The following is a 14,983-nucleotide window of genomic DNA, read 5'->3' as shown; positions in this document are numbered from 1 at the left end:
CCAGCCAGTTCTTAATGCAATTAAGATGTGCTTTATTGATATTTTATAATGCTATTTTTAATCAGAATGCTGTGCAATACTAACTCAAATGCCTTACAAAAGTCTAAGTGTATTATAAAAACCTAAAAGCATTTATGCAATTACCTTTACCAGGCAAATTTGTAATCTCAAAAGAATGAAATCAGGTTTGTTTGACAAGACCTATTTTCCACAAAGCCAGGCTGACTGGCAATTATATTTCTATCTTTTAATTGTTTATCAGTTGAATCCTGTATCAGCTTTTGTATTATTTTGCCTGGGACTGATGTCAGACTAATTGGCCTATAGCTCTATATCATTCCACTTGTCCTTTTTTAATATTGGCACATTAGAACTCTTCCAGTTTCTGGATTTTCCCCTAGTATTTCAAGGTTTATTAAAAAATTAGTATCAGTGGGCCAAAGATCTCCTTGCCAACTCTTTTAGGACTCTTGGATTCTCAGTGGATGTTAAACACCCTCCTTTGTTACGAATGGACTGGAAAATACTTCATCATCCTCATGTAACACATATACATCCTCCTCCTTCTTTCCAAACATAGAACAGAAATAATTATTTAATATTTCTGCCTGCTCTGCATCATCATCAATTTTACCATCCCCATCTAGTAATGGACCTATATCATTGCTAGGATTTTTTTTTTGTTCTAATATTACTTTTTAAAACTCCTCCTTATTGTCATTAGCACAGCCAGCCATGGATTTTCCCTATGTCTTTAACTTCTCTTATCAATTTTCTACTGTTCATAACTTCTCATTTATGTCATCTGTTATTTCCTCATGTTTTTGTTGCCATCACTTAACCACTAAACCAGGATGGGGTTATAGCCAAAGTTGTCCTCTTTCTTGATTGTGAAATTGTGGCTTTTTGTCCATCTAATAAACTCTTCTTATAGAAATCTCAAGTTTCACTCACATTTTTCTGTCTAACTTTTACCTCCTCTAACAGGCTGGCACCCACCTCTTGCAAGCACGTCTTGGTCGAGTGCACGTGCCCTCAGTCTCTCAGTTTGTGGTGACCCCTGTCAGTGGTTTCTCATGCAGGTTTTCAGTGACTGGCCAAGTCTCACACATGGTCTGTATGTGAAACAGAACAAACCCCTTCTGGGTATGCAGTCTAACTTGTCCTGGCCCTTTGATGGGGCTGTACCCCCCAGGGCTTCCTCCATGTCTCCACTGTCTTCCTGCAGCCTTCCCTGTGCTCAGTCCTTACTCAGTCCCAACAGCCAGCCAGGAGCTTTCTCTTGCTTGCCCAGGCCCTGCTGCTCGTTCAGCCAGCCAGGAACACAGTTCTCTCTCTTCCAGCTCCAGGCAGCAACTGACTGACTCTGGCCCTGAAGCTCCTTTTATGTGAGCCTGCTGGGCCCTGATTGGCTGCTCCCTGTAGCTTCCCTCTTTGGTTGCTTCCCTGGTAGGAGGACTTCTCTTCTGCTCCTCTCTAGGACTGGGTATCATAGGACTCTGAGGCCTCCAGGCCTAGTTCACCCCTTCATATCTCCCAATTTTTTTCCCATAATTTTCCTCAGCTTTGATAATTTAGCCCTTTTAAAACACCAAGTATATATATACACATTATTGATTGGGACTGTCCTTTGTTTGCCCATATTGATCATTGGACCTTAAGCAAACACCAAGTTCCAATTCAGTGGTCTCCCTCATCAGGTCCAAAATATGAGTTTCCTCATGTTGGGTGAAATACCCTTTGTGTTAGAAAATCAAATTTCAGTAATGTCAATAATATCAAATTTCTTCTCATCAATTAGAATCTCCAGTTCCTCATACCTGGTGAAACACTGGAATGCGTTACCTAGGGAGGTGGTAGAATCTCCTTCCTTAGAAGTTTTTAAGGTCAGGCTTGACAAAGCCCTGGCTGGGATGATTTAATTGGGGATTGGTCCTGCTTTTGAGCAGGGGGTTGGACTAGACGACCCCCTGAGGTCCCTTCCAACCCTGATATTCTATGATTCTATGATACCTGTTACCCAGACACGTAGCACTGGCACACTGGCAAATGAAAATTTTTTTCTCTTCATATTTTTGTCACATCCGTTCAACTTGTTCACTACATACTAAGTTTGTTTATATTGCATTTGCCTCCTTTGTGCCCTCCTGACTGCTCCAGACAGTCTCCAATCAAGAATAGCCCCCCGTTTGTGAGATGCAAGCTGACACATTTGTACAGTCCCCTCTCACTAGAATTTGGCCCAATGTTCCATAAAACCAAAACCTTCAGCTTCATACCAATTGTGCAGCCAACATTTCACCTCTAGTACTTCCTACCTTCTTTCACTGGTGGATTGGAAGACATTGTGGATCTCAAAGAACATCATGTGAATTTTCCTCTTCTTCAGCTCCCTTCCAAGTTCCACAAAATCTTCTATAATTTGCATAATTCCATGTAATGCTGTGTCACTGGTTCCAATGTGCAACATCAGAAGTGGAGACTTGCCAAATGAATTAATAATCTTGTCCAATTTACAGTTATAGGTCATATTTTTGCTCCAGGAAGAGCGCTCACTGCAGCACAGTCTTCAAAGCTGGGTTCCCAACCAGCAGCCATGGAGCTTCCTGCAGGCAGGGGAGGTTCCTGGAAATGGGTCTGACCCAGCCCAGGACCGGCAACTGCAGGGGAAAAGGAAGTCCCATCCCTCCCCAGCACAGCCAGGACTAGCAGCTGGAGTCCAGCATACATTAGGCTTCCCCTCCCCCAGATTTCACAGGGAAGATCAAATTTCACAGTCCATGACTCATTTTTTCATGTCCAGAAATTTGGTAGGGCCCTAATTATAAAACACAACATTGTCCAGGTCAATGTCCACATTTTCATCAATTATTCCAAGTACAATCATCTTAATGCCTGTCCTCCACAACACACACACAGCCACCCACTCCTCTCTTTCAGTTGATAATGGTTTCTGTTTAGTTATTTTGAAAATTAAGAGTTCTGAGGAATTGTTTCAGACTTTTCCCTACTGATCTTGTTTGTTACAGCTTATTGGCAACTTACAAAATTTAAAAATATTCTTTTAAAAATGATTTTTAAAGGTTTACAATTAACCTCCATTTACAATCTGGGGATAATCCCTTTCCTTTTCTTCTCTTTCCTGTGTCCTCTCTTCCTGCACAGAGCTACAGTCTTAATTCCTTCTATCTCCTTTGTCGCATGTAGGTCTGGTTTACCCCAACTGACCTGGAAAGTTCTGGATTTAAAATTTTGACACTTTAGAGCTTGTACAATGCCTTCAGCTCTTGACAAAAGATAAATCTTCCATTCTTAGACTAAAATTGAGACTCACCTCTTCACCTTATATCCATAATGATAAAGATTTATAAAATCACTGTGACTATCTAGTTGCAAAATATCTTGTCCATGGACTCAAAAATCATTCACAGAGATCCCTAGTTAGATCCTACAACCACAACTCTGGCTCTAAGCCACTTTGAAGATTCTAGTAATTGAAGTACTACTCATCTTATCTGGTTAAACATGGGCATCCACATCTTGGGGAATATTTATATTAATGGTTCTTTCAAATCCTTTGACACTCTCCAGTGTGAATATGGTTGTCCAGCTGCCAAGCATAAAAACACTTACACTCAAACACTGTTTTAGAAAAATCACGGGATAAAACTATAACAAGAGCCAATTTCATATGCCATCTGGGATACAATAATCCTCATAGAGACTAGGCATTCATTAGCAGAAACGCAGAAACAGAAACAGGGGTATTATACCATGTTTGTCTATCAGATAAAGATTCTTTAAAAAAACAGCGAGAGGGTAATTTGATAATTATAAGGACAGAAGTTTTACTTCTGAATTTCTTTAGCTATATATTCAATTACATTCACTATGTTCGATCAGTAGTCAAAAGAAACTCATAAAACCTGCTGCGCCCTTGAAATTAAGCTATTTAATAGTGTGAATTTCTTCTCTATGTCCTGTATTTCCACCACTTTCTCTGCTCCTCATTTCTACTGCATCATTCCCAGCTCCTCTGTTTCAGTCCCCTACAATGCCCCAGTTTTCGCCTTCATTTGCTTTGAAGGCCACACATCACTGGAACCACTGCTGAAGTACATCTAAGCTATTACTACAGTCACTAAAGGGTGTTGTTAGGAAGTGGATATGCTATCATACTTTCCCACAGGGACTGAAGGTCCTGCAGATACAAGCACTACTAGCATATGATAACACAGGTAGCACACAAAAAAATTTAAATGCAACCTAACATAAGCTGTGACTGCAGTACCAGTGAAGCTCTCCATTACTGGTCTCACCAATCTCACCTCAACTTGAAGATATCTTTACAACCCATTGCCACCCTCTTCTTTTCTAGTATTTGTCTGTTCATTTCTGTTACCATTTCCTTGCTGAAGTCTTCATTACGGTCACACGTGAATCAGCGGTGTGATTTCTGAAGCTCCAGATTTTGTTCTGTTTGTACAGCATCTAATACAATGGGGTCTTGGTCCATGACTGGGGCTGCTAGTTACTATATGGTAATACAAATAAATAATAATGAAGTAGCAGCATCTGGGGTCAGAGAAGGAGGCAGCATAGAGGCTGCAGAGCCAGAGTTTTCCAGTAAGACAGGGAACAAGAGGAGAAGAAAGGGGGCAGGAGGGAAATAAGAAACCCTTCTTCCCACAAAAAGTGGGAAAATACACAACAGTAGTCTTCATTAGATTTACAACCAGAGGGCAACAACTAAAAATACTGTACATGATACATTGAATGCCCTTTTAAATGCACTGTATACAATATTAACTTCTGACATGTTCTGCAAATTGGACATTAAGGCATTACAACAATATAACCATTAAGATTCAACCTTTTTAGAGTAACAAAACAGACTATTAAATCATGTCTTAAAATTTACATAATACAGCCCTCTGATGAGGTCTTCATATTTGGGAATAAAACCCTATGAATACACTGGATTTTAGCGAACAATCAAATTATTAGAGCATCTTTGAGAACTAAAAACTTAATCCTGTGAAAAATAGATATCACAATCTTTTAGGGATGGAGCTGTGGGCAGTCTGGCCTAGTGGCCAGAGCAAGCGTCTAGCGCAGGGAAATGGAAGCAAGGGTCAGAGTCAGAAGGCCAGAGCCAGAAGTGGGAGCTAAGTATACTAACTGAAGGTTTGTTTACACTTAAAATACTACTGCAGTTGTGTCACTGTAGTGCTTCAGTGAAGGCACTACTTACGCTGACAGGAAGGGTTCTCCCATAAGCATACATAATCCACCTCCCCAAGAGGCAGAAGCTAGGGTCAATGGGTGAATTCTCCCGTTGACCTAATGCGGTCTACACCAGGGGTCAGGTCAGTTTAACTGTGTCACTTGGGGGTGTGGATTTTTCATATCCCTGAGCGATGTAGTTATACCGGCATAACGTCTTAGTGTAGACCAGACCTAAGTATGAAAGCACACTGATAAATTAAGTTGCTATATGTAACTAATACAACAATTTAGGTCTTAATTATTCATGTGTTACTTGAATACTGACAAGCAGTACTTCATGTATGGACAAACAAAATATTATTCATCACCATCCCCAAAAACATTTAGATTTTGCAAAGTAATTTGGTATTTTTTCAAATACCAGTGAAGTCAGCTGCCTGAGAACTGAAAAACTAACCTGCAAGCAGTGCAAAGGAATTTAGAAGTATGGCATTTGATTTCAGCTGTCCAGTGCCACCCTCCCCTATAATTAATATTGCTTAGCCTAATGACATAGTTTGCGGGTATTACATTTTTGCAAAATGGAAACAACATGGCAACCTATTCTGGAGTTAATTTGAATGTTAATCACATAATGAGTGCTTGGAACAAAAAGTACTTGGGTCAGAGAGGTGAACTAAAGCGGAAGGTCTTTCAGGAGTTTCTTTATCTATGATTTTATCTGCAAGAGCGATAAGGAAAGGCCTGTGCCTTTTCAATTTAATTTTCTAATCACAATAGTCAAAGACTCCAGCATGTCATTAGCCATGGCTCCCAGAAACCCAACTTCCCTGCAGTAAATTTAACATCAAGCAGTTTAATTTAAAAACCAAACAACCTATATATCACTGTTCATGCACAGGAAGGTTTTCTTTCCCAATGATAATACTATTGCTTAGGTAAATTATTTTTATTTTATATTTGTATTCCCTCAGTAACAAGAAGTATTTTGTGCTCTACTGACTCTGCATATCTTCAAAAATTTCTAATTTCAAAGTTGTATGTTTATTCCCAGTAAAGCAATTGATCCTCTTACAGAATTTATTTAGTGTACATGTCTTTTTATTTTTTTCTGCATTGAATCACAGCTAGAAGTTGTCACAGGGCCTGGTTTTGTAGGAGTAGCTGTCCGCACTGCTTATACAACTACAACTTGGAACTTCTTTCACTAGGACATTGATATTTTTCCCATGAACTTCCCTAGCCCATGGTAGTAAATCCTGTCCAGCTAGAAGCAGAGAGGCTATCCTTTATAAAGCTTTGTAATAAGACTTGTTCAAATACCATGATGATAAATTGTTGAACAAAACCATGCTGACCCACAGATATAAAATAAACCTGGAATATAAGATTAGGACTCCACATCTTGTGCAGAAAGTATTCTTAAATATGAACTGATTAAAAACACTTCATTTTCCTTTTTTCCTCCATTCTCTCTTTTGCATTGGTTCCTGTTCTCAACAGGAAAACATTGCTGAATCAAATGATAAACACCAGTACTAAGACACCTAGTGTTGTGCTGTGGGAAGGAAAATCCTAGAAAAAGCCACAGAGGGGCTGTTTGGAAAGTGTGAATGTTCTCTTTTGCAAAACGTTCACATATCTGACCAACTGCATAGAAAGCAGGCCCCTAGCCTGGGACAGGGGTTGGCGCCTCAGTCAAGAGAGAATTCAAAGGTTTTGTAGCTCTGAAAGAGCTGAAGAGTTTGTAAATTAGTTTATGTTCTACTTCATGCGTTTTTGCAAAGGAGGGGAACATATGGGCCACAAAAAAAAAGTTACCTTAGAATTATTATTAATATTCTACAAGCACAAAAGTGAAAAAACAGTTAATTTTCTTATAGAACTAATTCTGCCCTCTTGTGCCTATGCACGATTTGTATTACTGTATGACATGCAGACAATGATTGTGGCTGTAAGGCTACAGCTTCATGGCCAATGCAATAGTGCTCCACATCAGAAGAAGCTCCTCAAGGCACTGTGCCTGGCAGAAGCACTGGAGAAGCATCTAGAAACATATGATTTTTTCTCTCCAATGTGCATTACTTTGTATTTCTCATCAACACTGAACTTCGCCAGCCATCACACCACACATTCACCTAGCTTGGTTAGATCTCTGAAGTTTCTCACAGTCCTCTCTAATTTAACTAATTTAAGTAACTATAATCTGTAAATTATTACCCCACTACTTGCCACCCCCCTCCAGATTATTAATAAATTACAATATTAAAATTAGACCTAGATGAGAACATAGGGGTACCCTGTTGTTAACCTTTTGCTATTTTGAAAATTAACCACTTAATCCTATCAGTAGCCTTCTGTCTCTTACCCAGTTCTTGATTGATGACAATAGTTTGCCTCTCACCTAATGACCATTTCGGAACCTCTTGTGCAAGAGCTTGCCAAAGGCCTTTCAGAACAGAAGTCTAAATAATAAAATCAACCAACCAGAGCAGGCCAAGTGCGGGTGAGAGCAGCTCCTGCTATACCTTTTGCAAGGGTTCAGCATGTGCTCCCCACTTGCTCATCCAGGCCAACTAGCAAATGTGTATAAAGTGAGGTCACTATCCCCTCTCCCCCCTCTTGAGGAGAGTAAGTATTACATACATATGCAATTAAACAGACAAATTCAGTATTTACATAATAGAGAGATAAATATGATAAAATAACACTGAGCCCAAGAGTTTAATAGAGTCAAAAAATGATTAGACATTAATATGGATAATGAGAACATCAGTTACATATATTTTTAAAATAACAAGAGAGATAAATCCTTATGCATTAGGGAATAAAATAATTGACGAGATTAAAAATAAACACCACATTCATTGGCAGGTTATTCAATAGCTGTCCATTTTGGCTTTTTTTACACCTCTCTTATCTGCTACTGGGCCACTGGTCTGATCCAATATAGTAATTTCTACATGCAGATACATATTACAGGGAATTTAGTATTTTGTAGATATCTAGAGAATCAATCTGTGCACACAAACTGGTAATGAAAAATGACACACACACACACACATATATATTATGCTATTTTAACTTAAGATCTTTTTTCATCCAGTTTCAGCATAACATCTGATTGGGTTGCTGTAACTAAATAATCACAAAGAAATGTTAGAAGAAACAGAAAATGTTTCAAAAAAAGGGAGCATTTTTAATGTTTCTGCCACAAAAAGATAGTAAATGCTTTACTTTTGAAGTTACGTAGAAAATTCTGTTATCATATAAAGAGTTTATTGTGCCAAATTTTGAGACTAAATGTAGTCATTCAAGTGTGAAAGAGAGGTTTTAGACCTGTTTTAAGTGAAAAATCTCAATACAACTTTAAATACGTAGTTGCTACTGACATCTCCAGACTAAAACTATACATCTCCTAATAGGTCTTTGCAATGCTTTGAAGCGCTGTGGAATACCACCACCTTAATAAAATCCTTCTAAGAGAAAAAAAATGATTTGTGTTTTTCCTCTGACAAAGTAGGAATTTTTTTTAAAACATCTCCACCTAACATTTAGAACTTGCTTTTATTACTATGTTATTTTTTCCTCCCACTGAGTAATGATCTTTAAATCAAGACCAGCTAAAAACTTCCATAAAAGGAGACATCTGGTCACAAATTCAGTGGTACAGTTGTTAGTTTGAATTAAGTAAAAAACATTAAATCAATGTTCTGTAAATGCTAAAACACAGAAATGGTCAGAAAAGTCTATGGGTATATTTAGTATCTAAGGACTCAGATCTGCAAATGCTCACTATAGCAAGCACTTGGAGTGAAATCCTGGCTCTATTGAAGTCAAGGGGAGTTTTGACATTGATTTCAACGGTGCCAGGATTCCACCCTCTGTCTGGTAGCAGTGAGACTCATAGTACTTAACCAGAGCACAAAATTCAAGTTACCACACTTAGAGAAAATGTATTAATAGACCTTCGTAAGCATTAGAAAAAGATAGTAGTTTTTCAACATTAAATATGAGACCAGTGACACCTACATGAATGTATTTATTATTTATGCGGCATCTTAGAGACTAACCAATTTATTTGAGCATAAGCTTTCGTGAGCTACAGCCCTAAGGTGCCACAAGTAATCCTTTTCTTTTTGCGAATACAGACTAGCACGGCTGTTACTCTGAAACCTTTATTATTTATGTATTTATTATTTAGATTTCTGAAAGTCCTTTGACAAGGTCTTGCACATCACTTAAAGTGGTATAGAAAGATAGTGAGTGATACAGATAGAGAGCCTTAAAAAAAGTATAAGGCTAATACTCAGATGGTATAAACCACTGTAAATTAAAAAAACTTTTGAAAGCTAAATTTAACTAACATTCAATTTAACTAATTATTGCATTCAAATTAATCGCACTAACTACTTGAATTAGTTACTTTGCTTACGACCTGGTTAAAACAAAAGATGCATTGGCAAGCTAATGGGTTTGTACTCTTCACTATTCTAACTTAGAGCATTATGGCTGATACTTAAACATTTTCATCCAATTGTTCTAATAAAATAAATAAATAAATAAATAAATATAGACTCATTTGCACAACAGCATCTGTTAATTATAAAAAGACAATGATTATCTAATAATTTTTGATTACAGAGTATGAAAAGATCAGCAATGACAAATATGCACAACAAACCTTAGGATAATTCTGAATGTTTAATTGTTCAGTCCTCCCATATTCTATTTTTAGAAGATGGCATTTAAATACCATTAAATCCAAGAAGAAATAACAGCTGCTAAGATTTTGTATACAGCAGCTATTACTGAGATCTGAGAGATTAAAATGACTTTCTGAAAGGCCACAGGTTTGGCTAATTTTTTTTTAAAGAAACAAAATACATTTAATTCAAAATATGACGTACTCTAAACCCAATGAAATAATGGCTTTCAAAAGCCAACATTATTATTGCTAAATAACCTTCTCTCTCTGCAGGTATTCCATGTAGTCACAGGTTGATATGAAATTAGCTACTCTAAGTAAGTCTTTGCCCAACATGTAACTTATTATTAGAGGATTTCTCTTGTAATTAGTCAACTGTATCTAGGTAAGCCTCATGAAAAATGTATGTCTACTTTACAGCATAAGCCCAAGTTCAAACTCAGGCTCAAGCCTAACACTCCTTCTGTCTACACACAAATCACGCTCCAGGGCTCTGACCCAGGTCCTAGAACCTCATGGGGGTGAAGGGTTCAACCCTGAGTCAAGCTGGGACCTAGGGTTCAAGCTCTATTTGCAGCGTAGACACAGCCCCACTGGACTTGTGCTCTGGGAAATCGCCAAAAGTATCCCACACGCCAACTTTCTTTGTCCTTTGGATAGTCAAATTTTCCCACACTGCACCATCAACAAAGGCCTAGAGCTGCCACATTCTGGGAGGGTGCTAGGAAGTCTGTGATATGTGCAGTTAGATTTGGGCCCCCATAATGCAGTGTAGACGTGGGAGCCCAAGGTTGTGACCCAGGGCTCAACAATTCCTAATCTAGGGTTGCAAGTGAGTGTAGATGCTCAATCCCTAAATTAATAAACACAGAGTTTGCTAACTCGAGTTCTACTAACCTAGGGGTTACATTGCAGTGTAAACATACCCTTGGTCTCTCATTCAGATCAGGAAATAGACAATTCTTTAATTTCATCTTTTAAAAAAAAAAATCAAAAACTAAAACTGCACTTCTCATGAGCAGAAACTTAAATGCCACTAAAATAACTAAGAGGACTCACCAAGTTCATTGAGACTCTGGGCAGCTTTTGTTATTTCTCTGCTTCCTCCTTGCAGCTGTCCTTGAAGTCTCTTACTTAGATACAAGATGCGTATTATTCTCCGCAGCAAGTCACAGGCTGCCTGTGTGGAAATCATGGCTTTAAGTGTATATTCAGTGTTCGGTATGTATAGTTTTAGGCCCCAATCCTGGAAACTCTTGAATATAAGCTTGTAGTTAAATACAAAACACACAAGCATTTGCAGAATCAGAGACCTATTGGTCAGAGATGCACACTGATAAATGTCAATTTTTTCATAAGTACTCTGACTTTATACAACAACATTCACTATTTTAACTATTAATGTTACTGCACATGATTCTGTAGAAAAGCCTCTGATTTTATTTGCTATGCAAAAATGAAATATTTACATTTGATAAGTTACATCACACCTTATTTATAAAGACAATTTAGCTTTATTTTGTATAATGTCCTTCACAGAAAATTTTACCCATGTCAGTAAAAAGCAGATACTGGCTTTTGTTCAGCTGATCAAAGTTTGACCAGAAGCAAAACAAAAACACAAATATTGATTTTGTTTGTTTTGTTTTCTTTTATCTCAGGAGATAATAAATCTTAAGGCTGACCAAGACAGTCAATATATGTATTACCATGTTCTCTTCCAATATCTGGAAGACTTCATTTTGGGAAAGTATTTTAAAATGGTTACTCTCAAACTCAGACCAGGAATAAAGCATAAAGTTGTAATGGGTAGAGTAATTAACAACTGAAACCATTTACCAAGGATCGTGATGGATTCTCCAGCACTGAGAATTTTAAAATCAAGACTGGATGTTTTTCTAAAAGATATGCTCTAGGAATTATTTTGGGAAAAGTCTATGGCTCGTGTTATATAGGACTTCAGATTAGATTATTATAATTGTCCCTTCTAGCCTTAGAATCTGCTCAGCCAATTGTTAAGTCAACATAATTCATAATCTTTTAAAGTGTTTTGAGATTGGATGGAAGGCACTAAGTAAGATCCAAGTATCTCTTATTCAGGAAACACAACTGCATATGCTTTTGCTTTGCCTTTGTTCACATTGATCTAGGACACAATACTGTTGACTTCTGAGGCACTTATAATAGGTTCCTGGCTTTTTAACTGACTGTTCTCAGACAAATCTTTTCCTCTTCTAGGTAATAAAAAGGAGAAGCAGAAAGGCATTAAGAGGTACATCTAAGCCACAAGAGATCTATTTTCAGACAAGTTTTTAAATGAAATGGAGAGATTCAGGAAGGTTCTTCCAGATGGCATGAGAGGCAGAGGGGAAAGTTTTCTCACCAGCAGTGGCATGAAACAACAGATAGGAGGTAGTACTAAAAAATAAGAGTAAAAAAGCAACATGGAAGGTTTTAAAACAAAGAGAGCAATTATAAACTAGATCTTGGGAATCCAGGTCAGTTCATATAGGATTAGGTTGGTGTGATCATGGTATATCGTACACGCAACATTCTGGGCCAGCTGAAATCTTAAGAAATAGGACTTAGAAACCCAATGCAAAAAAAGACAAAGAAATGGTCCAGATTTCAGCAGAAATGGAATCCATGCAATGAAAAACTACAAGGTTGTGGCAGTGGAAACTGTTAAATTTGTAGACATCAGAAACAAGCATGACAAAATTATGTATCATGGAGACACAAAGAAAAGGAGTACTTGTGGCACCTTAGAGACTAACCAATTTATTTGAGCATAAGCTTTCGTGAGCTACAGCTCACTTCATCGGATGCATAGTGTGGAAAGTGTAGAAGAACACGGCTGTTACTCTGGAGACACATAAGAGGTTTGTGAAGATGATGGATTGGTTCTGGAGTATGTACCTCTTGCCTAAGAGAGGATCTTTTGAGTCATTTAATTTAAGGAAGTCAAGATGAAATTAAGTATTAAATATTTAATAAGTTAAGTAATTATCTGACAACATTGCAGAAGTACATAGTGTTTTGTAAATTGAAGTTTATTTAATTTCTTTGGAAATCAAACATGCAAGTACATGTACCTAGATACACACACCAACACAAATAAATGCATCACGTAATAAAAAAATCCAAAGTATTGCTCGTTAGTCACTCCCCCTTAGGATGCTAGCACAAAGTGACAAAAGCAAAGATATATTCAGTTTAGTATTCTTCAACACCTAGACATGACAAGAAAAAAATGAAAGGGATGCCCCACTGAACCCAGATGACTGAAAACACTGTTAACCTCATCGCTTTTGGCACCATACGTCTTGAAGAGTAATTTTTTTTTTCAGTGTTGCCAGAGGACTTCCCACATGACTCTCATTAATGATAATGGAAGTCATGTGGGGATCATACTACTGTAATTTACTAAATGTTTGTAATTCAATTAATTTGTTTCTTTAATAAGAAAAATATTAATCCACATCTATTTGTATCTTTTACAGTCTATGAACAAAATTTCAGCAACAGAAATGAAAAAGCAGCTTTGTAGAATGTAATGTGCTTCAAAAGTACAGTCTGGTGCCAATATTTTGCTTTTTGACTTAACTAAAACTGAACATCCACAGAAAAATTCAACCAGATATGAACCCTAAGATCAGAAAATAACAATCTTTTGAATATTGCTTATATTTCTTATATTACATACTAAAAGCCTATTTCATTTTTATTAAATTATTAAGGCTACGTTTTAGTCATGGGGGGGCAGTCAGGGGCAACATGGGTGCTGGGGGGGGTAGCCCGGGATCCTGCTGGTGCTGGGGAGGAGGGTTGGCAGGGGCTTCCTACACTGCTCCCCATCCCTGCGGCAACTAGCGGCAGAGGGGTCAAGGAAGGGGTACCGCTGCTCCTGCCACAAGCGCTGGCTGCCGCTGCTGTCATTGGCCGGGAACAGCAGGCAATTGGAGCTACAGGGGCAGGCCCTTTGGGCGCAGGCAGCATGGAGACACCCTCCCCACAGCCTCGGAGCTGCAGGGCAATGCCAGTGGGAGCCGGGGAGCTCCATAGCCCAGGTAAGCACTCCCCCACACCTCCAACCCCGTGTCCCTAGTCCTGACCCCCCTCCCACACACCCAAACTGCTGTTGCTGGCCCAGGGGCTGCATGGCTTGGGCTGCCCCTGAGCCAGCACCACCCGCTGCAGAAGTCTCGGAAAGTCACGGAATCTGTGACTTCCGTGACAGACTCGCAGCCTTACTTATTATCCATTATTACACACACAAAATTGATCCCCACAATGAATTATCAGACTGAAGAAATAAGTAATGGAAAAAGTTATATTTAGATATAAGAGCAAAAAAAAGTGAAAAAGTGTTAGTTCTAGAGTAGGCTGCAAATAAACCACCTACAATAATGGTTCTCCCAATGTTGATAAAATATTCTCCCTATTATGATAACTTATGCCAGATTTTAGGTCAGAGGAAAAAAATTCTTAAGAATGACAAATATGTAGACATTGCAACTACAATGTATAATTTTACTAATGCAATTTCACACCGATTTATCCTATACCTATCCTTTGCCAGTGTTTTGTTTTACCCAAGTTAATAATGGTTAATATTAAAAAAGGTATTTATTCCTTTTACATTGATTAATTTGTGAGTTCCACTAGATTATATATTTGGGAATTTCTGTGAAGAAAAATCTTATTTAATAGCTATGTAGTTCAGTGGTTTGAGTACAAATAAATGAATTGCTATAGTCTATTTTTCTATGGATTATATTTATATGATGAAATTTAAAAGCAGAACAAGTACTTCACACGTAAAGAACATCTGATAGACCATGTTCAAATAATATATAAGATATTGAGGTCTCTAGATATTTGGACTGACTAGCTCAACTGAAAGCAAAAAAAGGTTCTTTCTTCCTGGAACTACTCCTGTACCAACATACTAATAGAGAGGCATTAGCTGCTGTGGTTAAGGATTAAAAAAATCCAAAAACTTCTTATTTTCTAACCTCTCAAGTTAGTATTTAAATACTAAAC

At 37.9% G+C, this 14,983-nt stretch overlaps 1 protein-coding gene across 3 annotated transcripts in view; it reads right to left on the bottom strand.

Annotated features, from left to right (window-relative positions):
- The window catches only part of COG5 (component of oligomeric golgi complex 5), a 307,456-nt gene that overhangs the window by 269,678 nt on the left and 22,795 nt on the right, over positions 1–14,983 (bottom strand). For all 3 annotated transcript variants that reach the window (XM_073328456.1, XM_073328457.1, XM_073328458.1), the window contains exon 6: positions 10,997–11,117. In XM_073328456.1, the coding sequence (XP_073184557.1) occupies positions 10,997–11,117 (121 nt within the window). The remainder of the gene's footprint in view (positions 1–10,996; positions 11,118–14,983) is intronic.

The sequence above is a fragment of the Lepidochelys kempii genome, chromosome 1, assembly GCF_965140265.1.
Source record: "Lepidochelys kempii isolate rLepKem1 chromosome 1, rLepKem1.hap2, whole genome shotgun sequence".
NCBI classification, from domain to species: domain Eukaryota; kingdom Metazoa; phylum Chordata; order Testudines; family Cheloniidae; genus Lepidochelys; species Lepidochelys kempii.
This window is presented reverse-complemented; position numbering and strand designations above follow the sequence as displayed.